The sequence below is a fragment of the Lygodium microphyllum genome, chromosome 4 (assembly GCF_053477565.2).
Source record: "Lygodium microphyllum isolate KBCC chromosome 4, Lygodium_microphyllum_v1.1.10, whole genome shotgun sequence".
Lineage (NCBI taxonomy): Eukaryota > Viridiplantae > Streptophyta > Polypodiopsida > Schizaeales > Lygodiaceae > Lygodium > Lygodium microphyllum.
Genome location: NC_141138.1, coordinates 89,613,388 through 89,640,796, shown reverse-complemented (window position 1 = coordinate 89,640,796; position 27,409 = coordinate 89,613,388). Strand labels below are relative to the sequence as shown.

At 41.5% G+C, this 27,409-nt stretch overlaps 1 protein-coding gene across 3 annotated transcripts in view; it reads right to left on the bottom strand.

The window, feature by feature from the left end:
- Positions 1-874: 874 nt before the first annotated feature.
- Positions 875-27,409, bottom strand: part of LOC148037290 (pyruvate kinase isozyme A, chloroplastic-like) — a 37,085-nt gene continuing 10,550 nt past the window's right edge. For all 3 annotated transcript variants that reach the window (XM_087676211.1, XM_087676210.1, XM_087676209.1), the window contains 6 exons: positions 8,953-9,043; positions 8,220-8,413; positions 6,798-6,919; positions 5,912-6,155; positions 5,207-5,441; positions 875-1,322 (listed from right to left, as the gene is read on the bottom strand). In XM_087676211.1, the coding sequence (XP_087532337.1) occupies positions 1,018-1,322; positions 5,207-5,441; positions 5,912-6,155; positions 6,798-6,919; positions 8,220-8,413; positions 8,953-9,043 (1,191 nt within the window). In that variant the 3' untranslated portion in view covers positions 875-1,017. The remainder of the gene's footprint in view (positions 1,323-5,206; positions 5,442-5,911; positions 6,156-6,797; positions 6,920-8,219; positions 8,414-8,952; positions 9,044-27,409) is intronic.

The window sequence follows — 27,409 nt, the reverse complement described above, 5'->3', positions numbered from 1 at the left end:
ACACACAGAGTTGTTGCCAACATCTCCAATACCACTCAGCTCACCTCCCTGGGCTCTTGAGAAAAACAAGTTCAAGGCCCCATATATCTTTTGCGTTCCTACACACCTATTCATTGAGCAATCATCAGATTGTGTTCATTGTGTTGTCGCACTTTGTATGTTTCTCTATGTTTGCTCTGGCATTTCTTTAGAGGGCATCGTAAATGTAACGCTCTACTCCACATCTATTGGGCAATTTTGACAAACCTTGTCCCCTCATGCCTCCCTAACATACTCCTATGATAGGTTTTGATAAACACTCATTTCTCTCTGAAACTCGGGACTGCTTTGATCTTGTTTGAGTCGAATTGACCAACAACGTGTGTGCATCAAAAAGCTAGATTTACAGCCTCAATTTGTCAACTCCAATTTGGCACAAACTGCACTAACCTATTGAAAATGTAAATTTATGAACCACATTTAGAACCATTTTACTCTCAAAAATGTCTCGAGTTGCTCTAGATTTACTAGCACCAAAGTTTGCTGCCACTTTTCCAAACCTATATTGGGTGATTTGTTCTTTACATTGCAAAAGACTTCAAAATTTAATCTCTTAAATGGTAGACTCAATTTCACGCAGTCTAATTGAGCTTCAAGAGAGATGTCCACAACAATACACATGCAAGCCCAGGGTACAGCAGAACACACCATTAATACCCATTCATCCAATTTCAGAGTCTAATTGAGCTTCAAGAGAGATGTCCACGATAATACACATGCAAGCCCAGCGTACAATAGAATGCACCATTAATACCCATTCATCGTGAGAGTCAGACGTGCTGTGTTGTGAATATACATATGTAACACGGACTCTTGAAAAACCAAAGACACAATAGACATAAAAAGAATTCATCTTAATTACTCTAATGTAGCTGACTACTTCAGCTGTTTGTAGACACTACTTTCACATGGAAGCACCACCAGACTAAATAACTCTATGCATATAAACCCAAGGGTTGATCACTGTAAGTCTCCCTATCATGATGGGATTTTCATAATTTGCACAGATTGTAACAAGTCCGACACGGCAACTACTAAATCACCTGGTTTGACCATACCCCTTGCTTTCAGAAGGGCAAATGTTCGATTCAAGTTGCTTTCCATATCATCTGTGAAGTCCAATCGGAAGGGAATAAGACCCCATTGCAAATTCAAGCACCGCCTCACTTGAGTTGAAGGGGTGAAGGCAAAGATAGGACAGTCTGGTCGGCAACGTGAAAGAAGTGAGGCCATCTCACCATGCCTTGTGTACACAAATATTGCATCAGCTTCAAGATTGTTTGCTGCAAGATCAAACACACAACATGTAAGTATTGTCAGCTTCAAAAAAAATCCAAGCTCAATTCATTTTAGTATGTGATATGACTCTTTTTCACTTTCCCATCTTCTTCACTTTACTAGAAGTTTAACAGGAATTCCATGAAGATTTCTAGGTGAAATAGAATGCCATCATAAAGTCAAGAAGCAAGCTTAGCCATTGAGCCTGCCATTTATCAAAATAAATCTTAAGACTGCAGAAGGGGAGGTTGTTCTTCTCCTTTTATCTCCTACTTCCATCATTGGCTACAGTATGATTGTAAAGTGGGAATGCACAAAATTGTGTACGAACACCTTGCCCTTGTGCAGGTTGTGTGTAAAGTCTCTCCCCCCTCCATATCTACTCTCCCTCTCCCTCTCCATGTTCCCCACTTTCCGTATAATAGAAGGAAAGATTTTGTAAAGGCTTCAGCTTTCAAAAAGCTACATTTCCCAAAGTATTCTGAAAATTCAGACTACATTTTCTACTGTTTTTATTACACTAACCATCCCATCCATTACTAACATGAGGCACACTGCTTCCCAACACCACCGTCATACTTAGAAAGCTACATGTCCTTCCGTGTATATTTATGTTTCATAGAAAGCCATGAAGGCTGCCATATCATTGCATCTATCAGCCCACAATGCAGTTCCAGAATCGCCAGTCCATGCCATGATCTGCATAACCAGATATGTTGCCATAAAAACGCCATGTCTCCATAATCCATATATCATAGTACCGCTCCACTTCAGCAAGTGGCCCCTCTTGCTCACATAAGTTTTCCATAACCAAAACCATGTAGCATTATTTATGTCAGATCAGCATCATGAATCCACTCTGGCAGCCTAAGAGAAGTCTATGTAAGCTCCACTGCACATTTGATCATATATGTTGTGCCCAATGTTCCTAAATAGTACACCAGAGTCCCACATGTTAGCATTAGAACATTTCGCATTTTCAAGGGTTTTATTGGGTGTATTTGGGCGGCCAGACCACAGAGTGGGCATCTGGGTGGCCATTTATGTCCAGGTCAGTTGTTTCAGGCCTCACTCCATGGCCTATTTATATGTACCTCCTCTCCACTCTCCTCATTCCTTGCATATCTGCATCCATTGGAGAGAGGGAGTTTGGAGGCACACTGGTGGTTGCCATAGCCTGTGTAGCTTGTATGCATCTTCTCATGCTCTGGTATATGGATTCCATAGCTCATTTCTTCATTCACTTGGTTTTCTTGTTCCTCTCTCTGTGTTCAGCAATTGTTCCTATTGCTTCTTCAGTGTCTCTTTCTCACATGCTATTGGATGACCAAGTACTTGGTCTTTGTGCATGTGCTGTTATTCATGGTATAGTAGGTCTGCCATAGGCTGCTTTTTTGGTCCAAGGGCTGCTCAATAGTGTGCTTCACTGCTGGCTGTCCACAACTGAGCTTGGCAACTGCAGGCCAATCCTCTTCTTGATTGCAACTGCTGCTAATGCCATGTTTCCAGCCATCGTCTTTGCTACAGTTGTCCTCCACTGGCATCACCACCTCGCTTTGACTTGTCCCACTGGGTTTCAACCGTTGACCTGTGCTTCCCTTTTTGACTTTATTAAGGCTAAGGTTGTGTTTCTTTATGGCTGTTGGTAGCTTTTACTATACTTGTTCAATCAAAATCCCAAAATTTTACAAAAACAAACATTCCATTCATGGTGCATCAATAAGATCTTAGAATGCGCAATTGAAGTCCCAAGTAGGCAATCCCTACAATAACCTTTGGGTTCACTCTCCACTTGGTTTTGTCTTAGGGTTCCAATTCTTTGAGTTTCACAGCCGTTCTCTTAGAGAACTAACGTTCTCTTTACGGTCCATCTATATTTTAGAAGTCTCTCTTCACTAATTTATCCCATTTCCGTGTGCTTACTTGAACAATGTTGCCTGAACTGTTGAGCCTTTGATTTTTGAGTGAATTGACCATCAATGCCCTACGTACTAAATCATACCCATTTATTTGTTTCTATCTCCATTTCACAGTTCAATGGCTCCTCTATGTTCCTCTATTGATGACAAGCTCAAAGGCCTTGCCTATTTAACTTGGAGTGCAGTTATGAAAGCCTGGTTTGTGTAGAAGCAACTGTGGTACATTGTTTCAGGATCAACTTCTCATCCCCGATGACCATCTCTTCCATCTGATTGGGACAAAGACAATTTTGAGCAATCAATTCTTGATTGGAATATTGATGATGCATGCCAAAGCATATTTGGCACTCCTTTGATGTATCTCAAAGGAAGTCCTACCAGCTGTCACCACTTGTAAGACAACTTCTAAGGTGTGGGAAAAGCTAAAACTTATGAGGCTCCAACAACTGTGTGAGCTGTCTCTGTTTATGGTCAGCTTCAAACCATCCAATTCAAGTCTACCACATCATTCATTCGTTCCTTCTTCAGGTGACCCAGATTCAGGACCGGCTTTGCAACATGCAATCTGCCCTCCCCAGAGCTCATTTCCAAGGGATTGTCCTCTAAAAGTTGCCTTTCAAGTGTGATGGTGTGGTGAAGGCCTTACAAGCCCAGACATCATCAACTCCAGTCAATTTCCAGCATATGACCATGTTATTGGAGCATCAATACATTTAATGGGTTTTATTGGGTGTATTTGGGCATTTGGGTGGACGCCTAAGTGGGTATTTAGACAGCTATTTATGTCCAACTCAATTGTCATAAGCCTCACCCCATGGCCTATTTATAGGTGCCTCCTCTCTGCTCTCATTCATTGCACATCCACATCCATTGGAGACTGAGGGCTCTGGTGGTTCCCAAAGCCCATGTGGCTTGTATGCATCTTCTCATGCTCTGGTATGTGGATTTCATGGCCCATTTCTTCATTTACTGAGTTCTTGTATTCTTGCTTTCTTGTCCATCGCTTTCAGTGTTCAGCAGTTGCATCCATTGTTTCTGTGTTGTATCTGTTTCTCACACCATGAACAACCATAGTCAACACACATTACATGGACCTATAGCTACATCAGAGCTCTCTATGCAAGCACTTCATACCTTGCAGATCCGCCCACAACTCTCTGCATAGTCAATGAAACCCCACAATAGCAAAAATCCTTGGATTTTCATGCTATGCAGTATGGATCCCCAGTTTGCACTATAAGCAACTGTTCCAATCACAAGATACGGGATACTGAATATTGAACATCAACCACAGCTCCCCTGCAGCATCAAAAAAATCTAGAAACTCCCATAATATCCACAGTTCCAGGTAAAACTCCACTAGGAGTGACCCTGAAACACTCTCGTGGAGAACAATAACATGTGTCACCCTTCAAAGACCTGCCAAATTCATTACCTACAAAGCACAAGACATGTTGCACTCCAATTCATCTGACCATCCAGTAGAGATAACCTACTCTTCTCAGGCTTCAGGTTATTTCTAGTTTCCACAAAATGTCTGCCCAGGAGCAAGTACATGAGCAGGATCAGCAAAGTATATCATAGAGTTGGAAATGGCCATTTCCAGAAGATGAAATGGGCCAACATTATCAGATCATGTTGGCAGTTGGCCTGGGAAAAATGGAAACACTTATGGTTGGGCAGCCCTTGTTCCTGCCACAACCACAAGAACATAGACTCAAGCTTGTGCTTGAATCTTACTTTATTCAAATCAGTCCCCCATGTTTATGGTTCCTTGACAAATGATACACTTTAAACACATTACTGTTTACAAAACACACCACCCACCAAAAATCAAACCATGTGATTACAGTGGCTTTTGGAGGTCAAAATTTTGAATCATAGTGTGTTATATTTACCATCTAGTTTTCAGGAACAGCAGTTACAGCATTGAGTTAAGAGCTACTAAGTGAAACTAAAGAAGAGCTTACCCATATGAGCAGCTGAAATGCAAATTTCTTCAGAAATGCGATCTGAAAGGGACTCAGAAATTTCTCTCAGATGAATAGCTTGATGTCGCTTTGTCTGCCGCCACCATTTCTCAATCCGCAAACTCACAGTACGCAGCACACTCAATGCTTTTTCAGGATAGAGACCCATGGCAGATTCTCCTGACAGCATCAGTGCATCAGCACGTTGCTTCACAGCTTCTGAGACATCTGCTACCTGTAGAACCAACCGTTCCCATCAATATCCTGGAAGAAAAATTTCTTGGGAAGAAATAATTTTTGGTGTATCAGGGTTTTATAATACCTCTCTCCTTCTCACTGTCTTTCAAAGAACTATAATAACAGAATTAAAATGATTCCTATAATAACTTAATCTGGATTTGAGTAGCAGCATCATTATTCAAACCTAAATAAATATTTCAACAGGCGCTACAATATAACAAAATTCCAATAATCTAAGTTTCTGAAATGATACAGATATACAAATAAAACTGGTCCAGAAGTTAAACCTCACCTCTTGTGGGCGTTGGATACTCAATCATAGATTTTAAAAGTTGTAAAGCCACAATGACTGGCATGTTCAACTGACGACAAAAATTCACTACCCCGGAAGAAAATTTTCTTGGGAAGAAATAATTTTCTGAAATGATACAGATATACAAATAAAACTGGTGCAGAAGTTAAAACCTCAGCTCTTGTTGGTGTTGGATACTCAATCATAGATTCTAAAAGTTGTGAAGCCACAATGACTGGCTTGTTCAACTGACGACAAAGATTCACTATCTGCTGTTGCACAGATGGAACCTGCTCAAGCAGGATTTGTGCACCGAGATCACCTCTGGCTACCATCGCACCATCTGATACTCGTATGATGTCTTCTAGATGCTTGAGCGAATCACTGCTTTCAATTTTTGCGATTACTCGAATGGTCCTGTGATCCAGCGGTACTCATTAGTTCAACGTGACGAAAAACATGACTGCTTAATTTGCATATCTGAAAAGTTGTAGGTCACAGCTGCTAGACATAGTTTTTTAAAGGGCATGTGTCAGAAGGTTAGCCACCAAGGGCAGGAAAGTGCAAGCCAGAACCAGTGAATAGAATCATCCATTGAGTACTTAAGGCAGTATACAGTGCACTCCTCTCTCACAGCGAAGGGACACTGATAGAAAAAGCACAGGCAGTCTTCTTTCAGCATCTAACAGAGGGCAGGCAGCAGACAGCATTCTGTCACGAGCAGAAGTTTATTTTCAATTACTCAGCAGGGAACAGCAAGATTGTTTAATTTCTTGGAACATGTGTCTGGCACTGAGCCTTAGGGGCCTCATTTTTACATAAAGAAGAGCAGTCCATTTCCCTGCTTCTGATAAGATTACATATAAAATCCAAGTATCATATCCATTTAGCTGATAAATGCATAAATCTATTAATAAAGCAGACCTTAAAACTATAAATAAGTAGCAAATTTGAACCCACTACATTTCAAAACTTTGATAAAGTAGCTGAAATATAATGCATGGCTGCAACTTTTTTGGACTACCAAATATAGCACTCTTCAATATTAACATAGCATACCCTTCTAATGATCTTGCCGCAAGGTAACTTTTGAGATGTTTAATGACCTCAGCAGATTTCACAAATGAGATGGCAATAAAATCCACTCCTTCAGATATACCAAAATCGATGTCAAGCCAGTCCTGAAAGTACAAACAATTAGTCAGAGGCCATGCAATGATAACCCTGCAGTTCAACTAAATTCAAAGATGCAACATAGATAATTAATCAGCTTACAGCCCAGACTGAAAGTATATAGTCCAGCCTCATGGACAAAACAAATCATCTTCACGCAGTTACATTGCTACGTTAACCAATTCCAACCCCAAAGATTGTTGCTTCTTGGTTTCTAGCACATGTTGGTTTCCAACCTGCTGCCTTTCAGCCTCATCTCAGATCTGACTGGTAGTTCACCAGATATTCTCTCTCCTCCACAATTTGTGTTTGCTACACACACTCTCTCTCCTACTGCCATCTGCATCAGATCCAACCTTTCCTAGCTCTATTTGCTGGTGTTCGATATATGGAGGCTACCTTGCGTTTTGAGATCCGTTTCAGAGTACCACACACTCTCCAACTCATAACCTCTGCCTTGATCCCAAAGATATGAGAGTTCAAGGTTCACTATTCACCACATAGTGTGACTACTGCATGAGCACTATATATTCAATAGCCATTCACTTCATTATTCGTTGTGTTCACTGTCTCTGAGTTAACCTAACCCTAATTGTGTTCTGTGTTTTGTCATACGATTGGTTTTGTGTTTTCTACATTTAGAGCATTTCTTCACACCTAGGACTTCAATCTTCTCTTTGTTTATGGCCTCACTCGACTTGGCACTTAGAGTTGTCTTCACACGGGAGCAAGTTCATGTCAAGGATGTGTCATCATGTGGTACCCTTTGGACCAATCATTAGGAGGGTTGCTCTACAAGCTCACAACTCTTGCAGCCCATTGTTCTTCCGAGTTAGGGTTATAATGGAAATTTATGGCATGCCGCTATGGTTGTCTCAATTTTGAATCCCTTCAACAAGTTATAGCCAAAGGAGCGGACCTACTAAACAAAACTGATAGACCAAACACCCTCTCAAAGCCCCCCACGCCCCAAAGAAAAATAAAGAGAAAAGTGACGATCCGCCATGACCTATACTGAATTCCTAACATACAATTTGTTCAAAGTTGAAAATCAGATGTATGTTCCTCAATCCCTTAGAATCTCAACAGTGCCTCACACATTTTAGGTGGTAGTGGAAGGGTTCGGAGTCTATTGCCTGATAGCTGGCTGCCTCATCCCATTTTTTACCCACAAGTTACCAAGCATGGGTTACAATTAGTTTTTTACATGCAAGCATAATATTGACAAAATTTATCATTTAATGCAGCTGATCAGTTTTCCTCAATGACATGCTAATAAGAAACAAGAAAATACTGAGCATACGGAACCTTGGATGAAATTGTGGGGAGCATTGCATTTCGCTCCCGAACCACTCGGCCACCTCTCCAAAAAGTTAGATTAGCCCGGGGTAGCAACAAGCCAGGATCGGTGCACTTGCATTTTACATCTGGTCCTATTTTTTCTACAACCTCAAACCGTACCATGCCACCATCTACCATCAATTCATCCCCCACACAGACATCTGTTTCACATATTCAAAAAGCTCTCATCAAGTTTCTTTCACTCCACCTTAAGAAACCAGATTAGCCCTACTCAATCTGGAAAAAAACCCATTCCACAAAAATAAACTTTGTGGAACAACTTTCACTACAAGCTTATTTTTGTTTCATCATCTGGAAAGATGTGGTTCAGAAAAAAGAAACCACACCAAAAACTTTTCATGAAAATTTACACTTAACTATATAAGTCTATTCACAGCAGCATTCTGAATAAACCTTACTACAATAGATGTCATTTCATAAGAGTCCTCCAAAATGAAGCTTTCACTATATGATTTATGGACAGGCACTCCTGTCCTTAATTGGTTTGTGTGCCACTGTGATTGGGTTTGTTCTCCAAGGGTTCAGAGATGGATACATGACCCTATCAAAAGTAACTGGTGCCCACCTACAGTCTGATGTTCTGACTTGATCATCCATCCTTCATGATCCACCACAAAACACAAACATGGGTGCTACTGAATACCAAGTTAAATATACATGGATGTCATTGCATGCTCACCTTCTGTGAAACCATCGTAGTTGACCTGAATAGTATGATCTGGTAAATGGCCCTCAAAAGCACGCACTGTGAAAGTCCAAATCTCCCCATCCTATTAGCAAAGAAAAAAATGTATTACTTTCAGATATACTTATTTTGCACTCAAAACAAAAATCAAACCAACCAAACTTATAGCAATGACACGGGGATTTCCCTCTAAGCACTACCTTTGAAAAGCAGACATCACAAACAAAACTCAAGTCCTAGTCATTGTAAAACAGCTTTTTTTATAATTTAAAAATATTATTGATATATTTTGGTAAGTGTGCACATGCCTTACCTTGAGTACACCGATTTCAAGTAAAATGATAATTCTTTATGGTGGGTAGTAGATACAAAATTCATTAAAACAGAATGTGTGTGGGGTTTACCCATGAAACACAGATGATGTTGCACCAAAAGGGCATTTGCTGAATTCCAAGGCTGGTATCAGAGATATATATTTTCACTGGGTGTAGAGGGCTCACATCCCTCAACCACATGATAATTGCATCAAGGTCAGAACTAATTACATGGGTTTTGTAATCTAATGAAGTGATGGTAATTTATTAAAAGGTAATATGGTATGCATGTATAACATTAACATGGTTGAGACTCGCAAAATGAAATTCAATGGTACTATTGAGCTATGAGATCCAACATCTACACCAATCCAATTTCATTAGGAACTCTCCACATAAGATCGTGCAAGGCAAATGGCATTTTATTAGCATGACAATAGGGGCATGTACATGCATATCTTCATCTTCTTATTGAATGGACATCCTTTCTCTACAAAAGTGGCCAATCTTGCAATAACTGATACACCAGCTTTTCTTTTTAATCTTGACTATGGGAAACCTTTTCGTTCCCCATCTTCTTTTGCAAGTCTGCAGTTGACCATCTAAAAGTTGTCGTACATATGCTGATTCTCAGCCACTGCCCTCTTCCTCCTCCTCGGCCAGGTGTGCCACCTCTTACCCCCCCAGCCAGCACAGCTGTGAACCCTCCAACAACCTTCTTGCTGTCCCACCATCCGTCCTGGCCTGCCCAATACTTGTAGAGCTCCAAAACCTTCTCCAACAACCTGAAAACTCCCACCCTGCCTGTCCACAGCCACAAGCAGCCTACCTGCAACCTGCAGAAGCCTGCCCCAAACCCAGTCTATGCAGCCGCCCTTCTCTTCTTTCATTCTCCATGGCCTCCTCTCACTCCCCCTTTGCTGTCCTCAACATGATCCCCTCCATCTTAGTTGTCTCCTCCTCGATCCTTCCCTCCCCAAGCAACAACACCCAAACAGAAACACAAAAGGTTCAAAAATTCCCAAAAAATCCCTTTGCAAAAAATGGAGCAAAAAAACAAGGAGCCAACTTGATGCAAGATGTAGTAGTTTATCCTAAATCCTCTTCAAATGCAAGATGATTGGTCATCAGGCAATGGAATGCCCTAGAACGGCACTACCAAGACTCATTTCAAATTGAGGGCAGTAGCAAATCTCATCCTTGAAGAGAGAGAGAGAGAGAGAGAGAGGATATGGCACCACATTGAAGAGGAAGACTTAGACATGAACAGCAAAGACGGGTCAACAAAGATGAGAAACATTGACAGTAGAGATAGCGACAACAAAAGTAGAGAGTAGTCAGATATCTGCAACCAGTTGTGGAGATACGCTAAGGTTTGCAAAAGAAAACACAAAGTGTACGAACATTAATTGAAAGACAATGAACAAAGACTCTAATGCAAAAAGCAAAACTGAAGAACAAAGAAGAAACAAAATGAATGATAAATGCTGATTAATTTACGAATGAATGTGGAGCTTAGGGTGATGAAACACAATAGCCATGGGCCAGTGTCCAGTCGATGTAGCAGGCTGATGTAGAGGGCTATGAACAAGAGGCCAACACACTGGAGACCCAAAATGCAGCAGGCCTTTGAGGTTGGAGTAGGCAAGCACAGCAACGTACCGCCTGGCCACAATCTCTAGATGATCAAGGATGATGCCGGAGACAAGACATGGAGAGCTAAGAATAGCAAGGTGGCAGCTGGAGAATCAATATGCAACAGGTCTCTGAGGTTGGAGTAGGCAAGCACAACAATGTGTTGTCTGGCTGCAATCTCCAGATGATGAAAAATAATGTGAGACGAGACATGGAGATTTGAGAATAGCAGGGTGGCAGCTAAGAATCAATATAAAACAGTGAGAAGAACCTCTAGGCAAGGAATAGCAGCAGGGTGACCTGCACAAATGAAAACACAGCTGTCCTTTGGGTGATGAGGGCGACCTGCACAAATGAAAACGCAGCTGTCCACACACTCATGCTAATCAGATTGGCAGCTGGAAGTGGTTTTAACTATGATTAGAGCAATTGCGGAGGGGTGGCAACAGCTAGAGTGAAGATGTCATCAATTGAAACCAAACACAAGTGTGGACAGCCTCCACAATGGAGATGGCATCCCCTGAGTGGGTAGACAATGAGGGAGCAAGATGCAAAGCACTATATTTATAGAGAAGGAACCATCCAAACTTTTGTGGGCTTGCTTATAGTACACTTACACACACTTAGTGCATTCTTAGTGCATTTGAGACTTAGCGTTGTTTAATGAGCTTAAAGAAGGTTTAGTGTGTACGAACACCTCCTTTCAGGCCCAAAACGGTGTTAGTAGTCATGTGTGCCATGCACAATCATCTCCTCCTTGTGGACCTTAGTTTGAGTCAAATGGGGACATTATGAGCTATGACAATCTGTCATGTGTTTTGATGGAGGATGCAACTCCATTTAGAGCATGCATTTCTTTTTTAGTCGGATTTAGGAGTGTCATACTGGCTGGTTATTTTCCAACTCAATGCATTTCTATTTCAATGGGTCTAGATTGCATTCACACTCGCCACAATGGGCAACCAACATCTATGATGGTGATCTGCATTTTCTTGACTATTTTATTCATGATGATTAGTTGGCCAACATTTTTTTGGCCTACTGGAGCAGGTCAGCCAGATTTGGCAGATTGTGGCTATTTATAGCTGTCCTCTACACTTGGCTGGTTATTCTTTTCATTCTTTGCGCGTTTTAACACACACTAAGATTCGGGGATTCTCCTCCATCTTCATCCAATGCTGCTTTCCATCATCAACCTAATCCAGTGCCCTCACTAATGCCTTGGGCTGCAAGAAGGGACTGATCAGTCCTCTTTTGTATTCAGCTTTCATTCAGTTCACTACAGATTTTCTCCTACCATTCTCTTCTTTCATTGCAGTCTACGAAGTATGTGGGACATCTACAACTCCTCCTTGCAAGGTGTACCTGATTTACCATCTGTTCAAGCACCCCCGCACCAAAACGCAGATTTCTTTAGTGTGTTTGCAGGTCTTGAAGAGTTATGGATTACCACTGGTTTAATGCTTCTGATGATTCCAATTCAGAGACTATTCAATCTTCTACAGATAGGTGGTCCCACCAATCAAACCATCACCAAGAGCAACACAAGGATCGACAGTCAAAGCCTCATTCTTGCTCTAACAGATTGAGAAGATCAAAGTCCCCTTCTCCTCCCCTACTTCTCTATATGCTTCTCACAAGGCCTACACTATAGGTTATCATATAGCCATAATGGCCCCTTTTGTTCAAGTGCATGTGCTTCCTTCTCTTCCCAAAGAAGATCAACTATATGGTGCAAACTACTCCCTTTGTTCCTACTAAGTGGAGTGTATACATGACACCTTCGACCTATGGAAGTTTGTTACTATCCCAATCCCCGTCCAATGGAGAAATCCCACATTTATTCTAGATGGACCAAGGATCCCTTTGAAGTTTGGGAGTGGCTCAATTCTAGAGCACGATCTTCTCTCTTTATGAGTCTACATGATTCTGTCCTTGTGCATGTGTACTTTCGACTATAGCTCACGGGTGTGGATGAAGCTCTCTACCAACCATCAAAAGACCTTTGCCCACTACATCACCATACAATAGAAACTCTGAATGCTTTTTGTTATAATTCCCTTTCTCTACAGGATCACATCAACAAGATGGGCATGCAAGATGAGCTTGCATCCCTTGGTAGGACGATTTCATCAGAGAACACAGCAATGATTCTCATTACTCGATTGCCACCTCCCAAGTATAATGTCTTCTACACCAAATTGTTACTAGTGGATCCAGCCTTAGTAAGGCTTTTACTACAAGGGAGGGGGCAACAACAAGGACAAGAAGGCCAAGAAAAACAAGTTAGACATTCGGAGTCTTCTTTGAGCTCTAACATAGATTCAAAGAAGCCTAAATGCACACACTGTGGGGAGGGCACTCGTCCTGAGTAAAAGTGTTGGAAGAAATACCCTCACCTTCATCCAAGACCAAAGGACGAAGCTAAAACATCTCAGCCCTCCTCTACTTCTACACCAACTATTACCCATGAGTTTGTATTCCTTCATATCCATGCGATGGAGGAGTCTTCTTCATCAATTGTCTCATCTTCCTAGAGATCTTGGCTCATTCACATAGAGCTTCATAGAGAGGCCAAAGCATCGAACAAAGGGCACGCATCGCCTGCCCGATGGCCTACTAGGATATACAAAGGCGATGTACTAACCACTTTGAACTCTTTTTTTTTTTTTGGACTTTGGGCTCATTGGAGGAAAGGGATGGTCAGCTTTCAAATCACAAAACAAAGAGTATGTACAAAACGATTGTAAGGGTGTAGTGAAAGCCCTCATCAATCGTCATTTGATCATGTCAAACTCATCCCAAGTGGAGAGGAATCTAGAGAACTACCCTAGCTCAAGCAATAACCTCATGTATCCTCCTACGTTGTATAGTTGAAACTTGACACATGGGTTAGGATCTAGGACATTTGGATCGGCCAAGCTAGACCGTTCGATCAGTCAATATCTCTCGTGTGGATACACAGTAGGATTGTATAGGGCATAGTTACCTGGAACGGGGAACGGGAACGGGAACGGGACCCCCTGGAACGGGGGGAAACGTCCAAGGTCGGGGAACGGGAATGGGGGGAACGGCACATGTCTTAAGTGCCCCAAATATGCCCTGCATGACCCAAACTGCCCCAAAGAATGTTCCTCTAATTGCCCCAATACCCGTCAATGCATGAAATTGACCCAAATGTCCCAACATTGACTCGATTACCCCCATAGCTCCAAATTGCCTTGAATTGCCCCAATTATCCCAATTTCCCTTGAAATTAGACAATATAAATGGATAAATACCTTGGAATTGAGGATCGGCTGAAATTTGATTCTGATTTGCAAGAGTTGATAATGCATCAAATTTGAACTTTGCATGGACTCCTAATTAGATTGTGGGTTGTCTTGACACTTTGAATCTTCAACCCGAGAGAGAGAGAGAGAGAGAGAGAGAGAGAGAGAGATTAGTGTGTGCACATTAAACAATGGAGATGGGTGAATATGTGGTAGAAGGACTATGACCCAAGTTTTAAAAAAAAAAACAAGAAAAAACGTCAATTTTCAGTAAACAGGCCTAGAACGGCCGTTCCAAACAGGGAACGGCAGGGGGAACGGCAGGGAACGTTCCCTGGCCGTTTCACCTCCTTGGAGGGTTTGGAACGCGTTAGGCCGTTCCTACAGGCCGGAACGGCCATTCCCTATTTCTATGGTATAGGGGCCTCCTTAGTACTCCTCTTAGATATAGAATAAGATTGCTTTGAAGCCGCTTGGATAATCCTTGTGAAGAGAAGAAATTTAGAAGTTATCTCTTAATAGGCTCTCGATATGCTCATACTCTACTCCTGAGGAAAGTCTCTCTAAATTGTCATATCTCCACAAGAAAGGGTTGAGACATCATTAATCAATGTAATCTATGACTCAATTTGGTGGCCTAAACCCGTCTTAACCCATCTTTAAAGAGAGAATGAAAACACCTTGAAATCTCATGGTAAACCAAACAACGGCAAATGTCACGAGGATGTGAAAGTTTATTGCTTTGCTTAGCATTTGATTAAAAGTTAATCAAATGTGCTAATGTGACTTCCATATGTGAGGTGCAAGTAAATTGTTTCACAATGTGGAACTCAAAACCCCGAAATATCAATTGATGCCAAAGGCAAAAGTTGTGACAAGTTATGTCTGACACGTACTAGGTGGTACCCGGTGTCAAATTTTGGTCTAGACCAATTTATTGGCCACTAATGTTACTGGGTAAGATTAGAGACTAGGCATTAATCAACTAATTAATGCTGGCCTAAGGCCTAATAACTGCTCAAGGATACTTGGAAGACAAATTGGCCTAGCCAATTTAATTATTGGTTGGTGGAATTATTTTTCTCGGTACTAGAATAATTATTAAATTAATTTTCAAAGTTAATACTTTGAAAATTAATTTAATAAGCTAGATAATGCTAGAAAATAAGAGTAGAAGGCTACCACTTGGCAAAACTTGCCCATGCACGTGAAAAAAACGTTTTTAGAGATTGGAGGAAGTATATTCTAGCATTGTGGCAGAAGATAAGGCTGTTAGAGAGCAAGGAGATGTTGTTGATGTGATTTGCAGCCATTAAGGACCAGACCTACAATAGGCAACAACAATTTTTCAATCTTTCTTACAATGACACCCCGAAATTTCTCTATCTACGGCATTCTCTCTCATCCTACAGCCATCTCTCAAGTTATCCCAGCAAAATCCAACCATTTGAGTCATCAAAGATGTAGATATTGGAATATCTTTGCTACTAGAAACCCTAATTCACAGCAAAAATTAGGGTTTGAGAGCTACGTCAAGATGTGAGCTCAAAATTGAGAACGTAGAACTTGAATTCGAGCATCTGAAATTAAAGAATTTCAAGGTGATTCAAAAGACCAACCAACCCATATCAAATTTGGGGCTTAATTTATCTCTCAAGGAGCAATGTGAAGGCCAATCCCCAAGCAAATCAAGGGGCAAAATTGGTTTAAAGGCTTACTAGTCAATTTTGACAACAAAGGGCACTTGGATTAGCAGAGGAGATTAGAGAATCTCACTTATACTCCATTCATTTCAATAATTTCTCTAAAAATACTGCAAGGGGCACCAGTTTTGGGGCCAATATGCTGTCCATTGTCCAAGATTAAGGCGGTAAGTGTACATTTCAATTTATGTGAATTAATTACTTGTTGTAATTATTATTCAATCAAGTTATTACCAACCTATCCGAGGAGGCAGCCTGGTTTCAATAGATGTAGTGCTCCGCTATCTCTCGCTGCTAACAGATCTCACACATGCACTCCTCAAGAGGTATGGTTTATATCTACCAATCTCAATTTCTAGCTGGTGTGAAGAGATACACAACTAGTCAATAAGATATCTAATCCTGAGAGAAAGGTGGGTGTCTATATATCTCGGGCAAACAACAAAGCCATCATTTGTAATGTGGAGAGATGCTCTCAACAGAAAGCCATTTTCATTTCCAATTCATGTACTTCTAGATAGTGCACAAAGAACTCTTTCAATCTATTTAGAGAGATGACCCAAGTATATCTTTATAGACACATAGCCTTATCTTCTTGATCCAAATCATATCTAGATAAAGGCGACTTCTAAATGACCAAACTTCATGTATTGAATAAATAACAAGCACCAAAGTCTATTCGCTCTCTAGCCATCCAACCTTTATAGTATTCATGCGTAGGATTAATATCAAGCATAAGAGCATGTTCACACACGAGCTACGAAATACCCTACAAACCCTCCTTCAAAAAGAAGATGAGTGAGATCCTAATGACAAAAAAATTGCAGCCTTTCACATCATCCCTCCTATCTTGGAGCAAGGTTTAGCCATATACACCTCCAATGTAATGGCAACCCTTGCTTACAAGTTACAAGAAAGAGACCGACATAAGAGGATACACTCACTCCTCTCTTGCCTCTAAACTCGAATGAGATAGACTATCATTAAAATAAAAAATAAAAAATTATAAACCTTTTGCGAGATTACCAAGTAGAGAACCCAACTCAACAAAAAATAGGAGAATACAAGGATTAATTAGCTTTGCAAGGCCCAATCTCAATTCATCTCATTGAAAGAGACTTTTTTTCCATCACAAGAGACTAACACCCAATCCCTAAAAAAAATTCCACAAAGATGAGAGTGCTTGTTAATGGTAAACCCATAAGAAGGAAGCAAGGTTAAAGAAGAAAGAGTATCGTTAAAAAGAAAGAGTTGTTATTCAAAGATCACAACAAATTATGGGGCTAATCTTTGGTAGGCATCTCAAAGAGTCTTTGAGGAAGGTAAGGTTTTTAAAGCCTTTTAGAAATTACCTTTAAGATAAAAGTTACAACTGTCAAACCACACATGAGGAGGAGAAGAATGGAGGGCGTAGACTCCTAGCACACAAGTAGATGATATGCAATGGAAGCAAGATACCTTGTGTGAGACCAGGTCTATGAGAGCAACAAAGGGCTAAAGAAGGGAGATAGTCGAGGGCATAGTGAGTGCAATCAAGGGCCATGAGTAGTCCTCCAAGATCAAAGGAGCAATTGGGCTTTCATGTGTCAAAAATAACAGGTATGCACTAATACCATGTCAAAATAAGCAATGGTACATAGAGACAGTAGGGTTTGCGGGAGTGACACAGAGTGTGTATGGCAAACACTTAGCGAGAAGAGAAACTCAAAAACAAGAACACAGTGATGATGCACTGAGAAAAGTTGATACATCGGAGCCAAAGCTCAAAAGATAACTTCACTGTCCTATTTGAATCATGCAACAGCACTTGTGGGAAATCTACATAGTGAACGGAGCAAAATGCAATCCTCTGGGCAGTGGGCTATCAAAGTAATCACTGGAAGCCCAAGGACAACTGTCGAGGGAGCAAACCAGAGTCCTCTCATGCTGTCGAAGATGTGGAAGATGATCACCAGCTATCGAGGGAGCAAATCGTAGTCCTCTAATATCAGGGAGTGACTTGGGCAACAAAACACAAATCCCGGAGTGTCGAAGCTGTCAAATGTAGGGAGAGCAGCCCAAATGCTGAAACAAGGTGGATAATGATAGCACTAGATGATGGAGGATGAGCCGGGCTGCAAAAACGCAGGTCCCAACAACCTCTATGAGATATATGAGTGACGCCAAGTGATGGAGGAGCTAGGCTACAAAAATGCAAGTGAAGGTGGAGCCTGATGGAGAAGGGCGTTGATGCCAAGTAGATGATGGTGACGCCAAGTGGAAGATGTTGAGAAACCCTTCACCTGCAATTTGCGTTTTTGCTTTTCTACATTTTGCGTTTAGGGTTTGCAGCCCCAAAAAGGGGCGCCATCCTAGACTGACTGTGCCTATTTATAGGCCACTCTCTCATTCATTCCTCACGGTTGATTCATTCAGTCCGTCAGCTCTTCTCTCCATTCTCTCCACTACCATCGCACCCCTTCAGGAGGACATTGTGGTTCGGGGTTCGTGGCTATCTTTATCATATTCCTTATGCTACGGCACCCTTGTTTCCTTGTATCACATTCACTCCATGATTCTAAACTTCATCATTCCATTCATCAGAGTTTCTTTTCTCCTCTCTTCTCTTCTCCACGTTTGCCGAGTTCACTCCGTGTTCCTCCCCGCAAACCCTATTGTCTCGCTGGTACGTCATCTTTTGACATGGTATCTGTTACATTTATGGTGTAATATTGGGGGAACAAGGGCGAGAGAAGACCGTCCGGGGGCCCTGGGACCCGAATGGGGTCAAGGGGAGTCTAGGAAGTGAGTGAGCTCTAAAATAGTATAACTCACCTTAAGGAGACGGCTGGCGGGGGAGAGACACGACTTGGGGAAAGTCTAGCCAGCACTTCCTAGACGTGGCTGGGAGGAGAAACAGAGACGACTCTCTCGTGCTTTATGGCTGATAACAGAGGGGGCACTTATGAGAAGTCTCCCGCATCTAATACTGACCGGCATCTAACACTCGTATCAGAGCAGTTTCTGTTCCGTTGAGACGTGATCGGGACCCGTCTCAGCTGCTTCAATCGTGCTTCGTCTGTAGTCTTCGTCCCCGATCACGGTAGGACGGCGCAAGTCGTGTCGGGCGAAATCCCGCTTAAAAGTGACAACAGTGGTCACCATTTGTTCATACATGACCTGGCAGGAGGGTGTTTAATCCCATCCTTATCTTTTGTTCCTGCTCGACAGGTCTTATTCCCACGCGACCTGCTCAAATTGGAGGAAAGTCGCACTGTTCCTCACGTCTTTTGCTATCACTAAGCTATAAAGGCCATCGACATTTGCCTTATTACTGTAATCAGGGAAGTACCTCATCTTGTACGCAAATTTCTTATATTTGCTTTCTAATTCCAGTGTATTAATGGAGGGAAAAGAGAGAGAGGATGTAACCGAAGGCTCTAATTCCGGGGACCATGGTGGATCCCCATGAAATGGAAATACAAGAAGAACAATGGGAAGAATTTTTTGCTACACGAGAACAATTTGATGACCTAACTGCTCGTGTGCAAGCACAGGGGGTTCAAATGGAGTTGCTAACTCACTCACAAAAATAAAATCTCAATTAGCCTTATTACTAGAAAGGGATAAAGATAAGGTAGAAACCTCAGACATTCCATCTTCATCAAAAGATCTAGATGTGACTATGCGAGACTTTAGGAAACTCCACCAAAAGCTGAGGGATAACCCAATGTTAAAAGATATGAAACCCCCTCAGTTTCATGGGGAGGAAAAGGATAGAAATAAAGATAATATCTTTGATTTCCTCCAAAAATGGGAAGATTTGCATAAATTAAAGAATACTCAACCACATCTTCAAGCGCTGGAGGCTAGTTTAACCTTGGGGCCAAAGGCATATATGTAGGAATCGATTAGGCACGGAGATCGAGGCAAACCATCGTTACGCGCAATGAGTGAGACAGAGAGAGTGCGAGAGAGTAGAGTAGAGAGAAAACACGTTTTTTCAGTACAATGACGAGTGTACCACTTTAGGTTTTTAGATAGATATATGTATGAAAGTACAATGTACTAAGGGTGTGTTCACATCCATGCATATATAAAAGGCACGATGGCCCTTTATTCCCAACAATCTCCCACCTAAAGGCAACGTGCCTTAAGAGGAGAAAGAAAATCAGCTAAGTCTAGGTACGTACAAAGCTGAAATAAATATATCTATCCAACTCCCATCATCTGTCAACAATGAGCAAACCGCTTTGCTGGAAGACCCTTCGTAAGAAGGTCTGCAGGATTATCATCTGTATGCACTTTGACAAGCTCAATGCTCTTGCTGTCAAGTACATCTCTAATGAAGTGGTACTTCACCTGTATGTACTTTGTCTTTGCATAAAAGACAGGATTCCGTGCTAGCATGATAGCACTCTGACTATCACAATGGAGAACAGGTAACTCTGTGATGCCAAGCTCTCCCACCAGACGTGAAAGCCATAAGACCTCCTTGCATGCCTCAGTGGCAGCCACATACTCTGCCTTTGTAGTAGATAATGCAACACACTTTTATAGCCTGGAGATTCAAGAGACTGCTCCTCCTGTGAAAGTAAACACATACCCAGAAGTGGACTTCCTACAGTCCGCATAACCAGCATAGTCTGCACCCGTAAAGCCAACAATAGATGCCTTCTGCTTTCCAAAGCAGATGCACAACTCCTTTGTGCCTTTGAGGTATCTCATAATACCTTTCACTGCATCCCAATGCTTCTTGCCAGGGGTTGCCATGTATCTGCTAACCACTCTCACTGCAAAGTGCAATGTCAGGACGTGTAGCAACCATAGCATACATCAAACTGCCAATAGCTGAAGCATATGGTATCTTGGCCATTTCAGCCTTCTCATCATCAGATGTAGGGCTGTCCTCTGCACTGAGTTTCACATATGGAGGCAATGGAACCCCAATTGTTTTCCCCCCTTCTATATTGAAACGCTCCAAAACTTTGGAGATATACTCCTACTGAGATAGATAGAGTAAGCCTTTCGATTTATCTCTGAGTATTCGCATGCCAAGAATGTGATTTGCATCACCAAGATCCTTCATGTCAAAGCTGCCATGAAGACTTTGCTTCAGTGAATCCAAGGCATGAGTATCCCTGCCAACAATCAGCATGTCATCTACATACAAAACCAAGATAATCAGACTGCCATCTGCTATCTTCTTGGTGTACAAGCAGTGATCCACTGGACTTCTATGAAAACCTTGGGGTTACATGAATGTATCAAACTTATGTTACCATTCTCTTGGTGCTTGTTTTAGCCCATGCAAACTCCTTTTGAGTTTACATACCATTTTCCCCTTCCCTTGTTCAACAAACCCTTCAAGCTGCTGCATATATATGTCTTCATGCAGATCACCATGTAAAAACGCAATCTTTACATCCATCTGTATGAGCTCCATATCCTCAACTGCAACCAAGCCCAAAATGGTTCTCAATGTAATCATCTTGACTACAGGAGAGAAAATCTCATCAAAGTCAATTCCATGCTCCTACTTGTACCCTTTGCAACCAATTTGGCTTTGTACTTTGGTGAGAAACCAGAAGTGACTTTCATCTTATAAGCCCATTTGCATGAAAGGATTTTCTGCCCTTTAGGCAACTGCACCAAGTCCCAAGTGCCATTTTTATCAAGAGATTCCATCTCTGACAGCATGGCTTTATACTATTTCTTGCTGTTCTGTCTGTCCATTACTTCCTTGAAGCAAGACCGTTCACCACAGTCTGTTAGCATCACATATTCAGCCACATTAATTGCACCAAGAACAAATCTCTCAAGCTTTCTAGTAGCCCTAGACGATCTCCTAACCCAATGGTCATTATTTGCTGGCTGTTTCTGCAAATTTCCATTTTCAGCATGCTGTCCTAGCACTTCAGCCTGCAAATCAGCATTAACAGCTTGCTATCTCGGCTGTTCCTGCACATGTAATGGCTCATTTTCATGGGCAATAGCTGGCTGATCATTTCCAGCATCATTTCCTCCATTTACAGGTTCATTTACAGCAGGTATTTGCTGCTGTACAACGGGCACATTTTGCTGTCTAAAAGGTATTTCTTCCCGGAATACAACCCTACGGACCTCCTCAGTCTTTTCAGGCTGTTTGTGCATGCGATCTTCCCGGAAGATAACGTCATTGCTGCATACTACTTTCCTTTTCTCGAGATCCCACAATTTATATCCCATTTCACCCTCGTCGCCATATCCTAGGAAAATGCATTTACAGGACTTGAGCTTAAGTTTGCTGCGTTTTTCTTTACGAATGTGCACAAAAGCCTCGCAGCCAAACACTTTTAGATGAGCATATGAAAGTGGCTTGCCCGACCACGCTTCTTGGGAAACTCCCCTCCCCCCCAAAGACCTGTTTGGTGACCGATTAATCAAGTGAACGGCTGTCACAACAACCTCTACCCAAAAACCATGGGGTAATGTAACATGAGATAGCATCGTACGGACCTTATCTTGTATGGTCCGATTCATACACTCTGGAACTCCATTTTGGGGAAGATTATGAGGGGCAGTGAACTCCCTCTTTATCCCTTTGCTATCACAAAATGCCTGAAAGGCTTTGGAAACATATTCCCCACTATTGTCAAAGCGAAGACACTTAAGTGTCTTATCTGTCTGCTTTTCAACCAATGCCAAGAATTTTTTAAACTTGTCAAGCACTTCATCCTTGCTACGTATAGGGTTAACCCATACTTTTCGTGTAGCATCATCGACAAAGGTGACAAAATATTTATTTCCCCCTAAAGATAATCCTGGCATTTGACATACATCCGAATGTACTAACTCTAGAGGAGAAGATTTCAAAGAAAGAGACTTTTTGTAAGACGTCTGTGCATGTTTGCCATAAATGCAATGATCACAATGCTCAAAATCAACATAACGAAGACAAGGCAAGTAACCCAAACGAGAAAGCACTTTCATTCTTGTTTGACTCATGTGTCCCAACCGGCAATGCCACAGAGAAACGCTTGGTTGTTCGGTCACGGCAACAACATGGTCACGCACACTAGATACATGAAGTGGATACAAAGTATCACTCTTGCAACCTCGGGCAATAACCCTAGATCCCTTACAGATCTTCCATTTTCCATCACCAAAGGTGGTATGAAAACCATCATCATCTAGGGCCTGTGCTAATCAAGCTCTTCTTGAGCTGAGGTACATGCCATACATGCTGAAGTGTAAAGACAGAGCCATGCTGAAACTGTAACTGCACACTACCAATACCTGCAATCTCACATGCATAGTTGTCCCCAAGATGGACAACACCATGTCGACCCCCTATATAGGCGGAAAACCACTCACAATGAGGGGTGACATGAAAGGAAGCACCTGAATTAAGAATCTAGGTATGCATGTCATCATCTGTATCTGCAAGTAAAGCATGTGCACCAAAATGTGAAGAGACAAAGAGTACATCACTCCCACTGTCACTGTCATGAGTGACTGCATTCACCTCTTCAATTTTTACACTGCTCTTCTTAGGCTCATCGTCCTTCTTTTCTTCCTTGCAATCATCTGTCTTCTTGCCTTTTTCTTTCTCTTTCTTCCATTTGTAGCAATCACGTTTAAAGTGACCCTTCTTGCCACAATGATGGCATTCAACATCTTTGCCACATGATTTACTGCGTCCCTTGCCATCATATTTGTCCTTTTGCTGTGATCTGCCCCTAGTATGCAAAGCACTAGAAGACTTACTAGATGCATTGTTCTACCGATTCATCTCTTTCATAAGTAGAGCACTCTCTACATCAGCATACAAAAGGATTACATTAGAATTGCTCATAGCAGTCCTAAATGTATCCCAACTCTCTGGTAGAGTGCAAAGCAAGAAAGTAACCTTAAATTCCTCATCAATCATGAACTTCAAGGCAACCAGCTGGCTGAAAATGGAGTTAAACTCACTCAAGTGAGTAGACATTGCTGTACCTTCTTTCATAAGTAAATCCATACGCTTTTTCAACCAATACACTTTGCTTACAGCACTCTTCTGTGCATACAGTTCTTCCAGTCTAGTCCATATAGCATATGTAGAATCCAAACCTTCAATGTTGAACAGCAAGGCATTAGAAATTGATAGTTCTATGGTTGAGCGTGCAAGCTCATTCAACTCATCCCAATCATCCTGATCCATGTCCGCAGGCTTTGCCCCTTTGGTTTTGATCGGCTTTGCCTGCTTCTTTTGTAACAAAATATTGTAGCATTGCTTTTGCCAAACTGCAAAATTGTGTGCGCCTTCAAGCTTCTTTATGTGCATCAGATTACTGCTGTCATTGCTGCCAGCCATGATTTTCAGCCTTAATGTGACCAAAAAACCAGTAAATGCAGGCCCAAACTATCACCCGAGTGACCAAGGTACAAACAAGTACCAATCAGCAATAAATGACCACGCAGAAGTACAGATTTCAGATCTGTAATTAAATTTTCAGAAGCGCCAAAACAAGTGCTACAGCATTATCCAATTGATTACAGCTGCTTCAAGGGCATGTGCATCACATTACATGAGAAATCCCAAAATTTCAGCTGCAATTTCTGTTGTACCTGTACCCACGGGCATAAAATTTGACATGAATGGTCAAAAGCCCCAAAATTTTGTGCTCAAAGTGTCAAACACACATCTGCATTTCCTCTGTCATGCATAGGACAGTCCAATTTTGCCAAAATAAAGCAATTTCAGCAAAACCCCCAAATTTTACCAAGTGTTGATGTCCAAATTGCGCGGAATTCAACCTGCATGTACATAAAATGACCAAATGCTGCACAAATTTTGTCCAAACTGCAAAAGCCCCAAATTGCACGGGGTCCAATGTGCCTCAATTATGAGAAATTGGGTTAATTTCAGCCCAATTTGTGCATGTACATGAAAAGCCCCAAATGTCGGGGACAAAATGTCACAAATTCTTGCAATTTCTGAGACAGATTTGGTTATCCTGTATCAAATTTCCCAAATTTGGAAAAAGCCCCAAATTTCTGGGCCAAAATTGTACAGATTTGAGATTTTGTGCTTACATGCACGAAACCCCATCAATGGGTAAAAGCAATTTTTTAAAAAAGGATTGAAATTTTTATTTTCTTTTTTGAGATTCTGACGGGTCCATTGACCCGCCAGGCGTCGCCGTGAGCCTGGAACCCCACCGGCTGGTCCCACTCGTCAACGCCCGCTGTCACCATGCAGCTGTCGCCCGTCGCGTTACGCCTGCAGTTGTTGTGGTCCAAGTTGGACCCCCGACCAGCTGCAGCCCGTTACCTGTCACACAGTCAGCCCGTCACCTATCCGACTGTCCGCCAGCAATCCGCCAACGACTCCTGCTCGCACCTGACTACCCACGATGCATGCAGTTCACGACTAGCTCGACTGTTTACTGACGTTCTTTACCTGCGACTGCAACCTGGAACTGCTACTCGTTTCCTGTCTACCGACGGTCACACACTCAGCAGCTATACGCGAGCTGCCTTTGACCTCGGGGAGCATGCATTCTGCACTCTGATACCAGTTTGTAGGAATCGATTAGGCATGGAGATTGAGGCAGACCGTTGTTACGCGCAGTGAGTGAGACAGAGAGTGCAAGAGAGCAGAGTAGAGAGTGAACACGTTTTTCGATACAATGACGAGTGTACCACTTTAGGTTTTTAGATAGATATATGTATGAAAGTACAATGTACTAAGGGTGTGTTCACACCCGTGCACATATAAAAGACACGATGGCCCTTTATTCCCAACAATATAAATGGTGGAGAACTTTAAAGGAGGCAAATAAAATACCTAAAACTTGGGCTCAATTTGAATCGGTCTTTTTGAAAGAATTCTTTCCTGAAAATGAAATGGAAAGAAATTAGAAAGATTGGGATTTTGTCAGACAAAAGGGAAGACCTTTGCTGACATATCTCGAGGAGTATCGTGAGATAATTTTCAAATTGGAGGGAATACATGAATTTCAAAAGACAAGAGGATTCATAAGGAGACTAGATAAGGCCTGTAAAAAGAAAGTGAAAAGGAGTTCACCTAAGACACTTGAAGAGGCAATTAAATTTGCATTAATCAATGAAGATAATAAACGTCCAAGTGCACTCGCTAGTCTCACTAATACACAGCCCAAGACTAAGGAATTTGAAGCCTCAAAATTTGTAGGCAATTTTAAAAGGAAAATGCCATTCCTTAAGGGTAAGAAACAACCCTTTGAAAAAAAACAATATGTAAGGCCGAAGTTAAGTCAAGATGACTTTGATAAGGCTAAAAAAGAAAGGCTATGTTTCAATTGCCTATCCCCTAACCATGCTGCCCGGAATTGCCCTCAAAGGAAAAAGGGGGAAGATAAAGGAAAGGATAAGGACAAGGGCAAGGGAAAAGAGAAACAAATCCATGTAGTGCAAACCCTAGAATTAAAGGGGCATGAAAAGTATAAATCTTTAGAGGTCTTGCACAAGGATGTACAGCACAGGTGTTGTATGTCAACTTCTATGTGGCAGCCTACTTTCGGGCCACGTGATTTAGTTAGAGTGCATGGATTTATAGCTGGAAAGAGAGTTAGAGTCATGATTGATAGCTAGAAAGAGGGCTAGAGTCATGATTGATGACTCTGCCACCCACAACTTCATTAATTATGCACTTGTCAAAAAATTGAAACTTCCCCAACAAAAGAGTGGGCATCAATATGTTGTTCGTATGATGCAAGGTCAAGATAATAAAATATGGGATACAATGGTATCCAATTTGGAAATTGAGATCCAAGGATATAAAGATAAACTTGATTTCCAAATTATGAATATGGAAAGAGCCGATATTGCTTTAGGGAGGGAGTGGCTATGGGGATTGGAACCATCCTTAAAGCGTAGTTATCATCATAATACACTGGAATTTGAAAGGGATGGTAAGACTTTTGTGATTCAAGGTGAACATGAAGTATCTGATAACCCTTTGATGTGTTCCATTGAAGTTCAAAAGCTGATAAAGAAGGAAGCTTGTGAGGTATATATGTTATGGTCCCTTCCTGTACAAGACACTTTACTTTTTGTAATATAAAGCAACAATTTTCTTATGTTTGTGAGTTGAATGTAAGTAATGAATTAAGTGGTTTGTTAGATGATTTAAAGATGTCTTTCCTTCTGATTTACCAAGTGGCCTTCCACCAGATAGGGGTGAGGTAAATCACCCAATTGACATAGATAGGGATACACACCCTATTTCTAAACCACCTTATAAGCTAAGTGAAACACAACACCAAGAAGTCGAAAGACAAATTAAGGATTACCTTGATAAAGGATTTATACAACCCAGCAATTCACCTTAGGCTTCACCAATTTTATTGGTAAAGAAAAAAGATGGTTCTATGCGACTTTGTGTTGATTATAGAGCACTTTATAAAATAACGGTGAAGAATAAAATTCCTATGCCCAGAATGAAAGATCTTTTTTATCAATTACAAGGGGCAAAATTCTTCACAAAGATTGACTTAAGATCAAGCTATCATCAAGTAAGAATTAAGGCACATGATGCTCC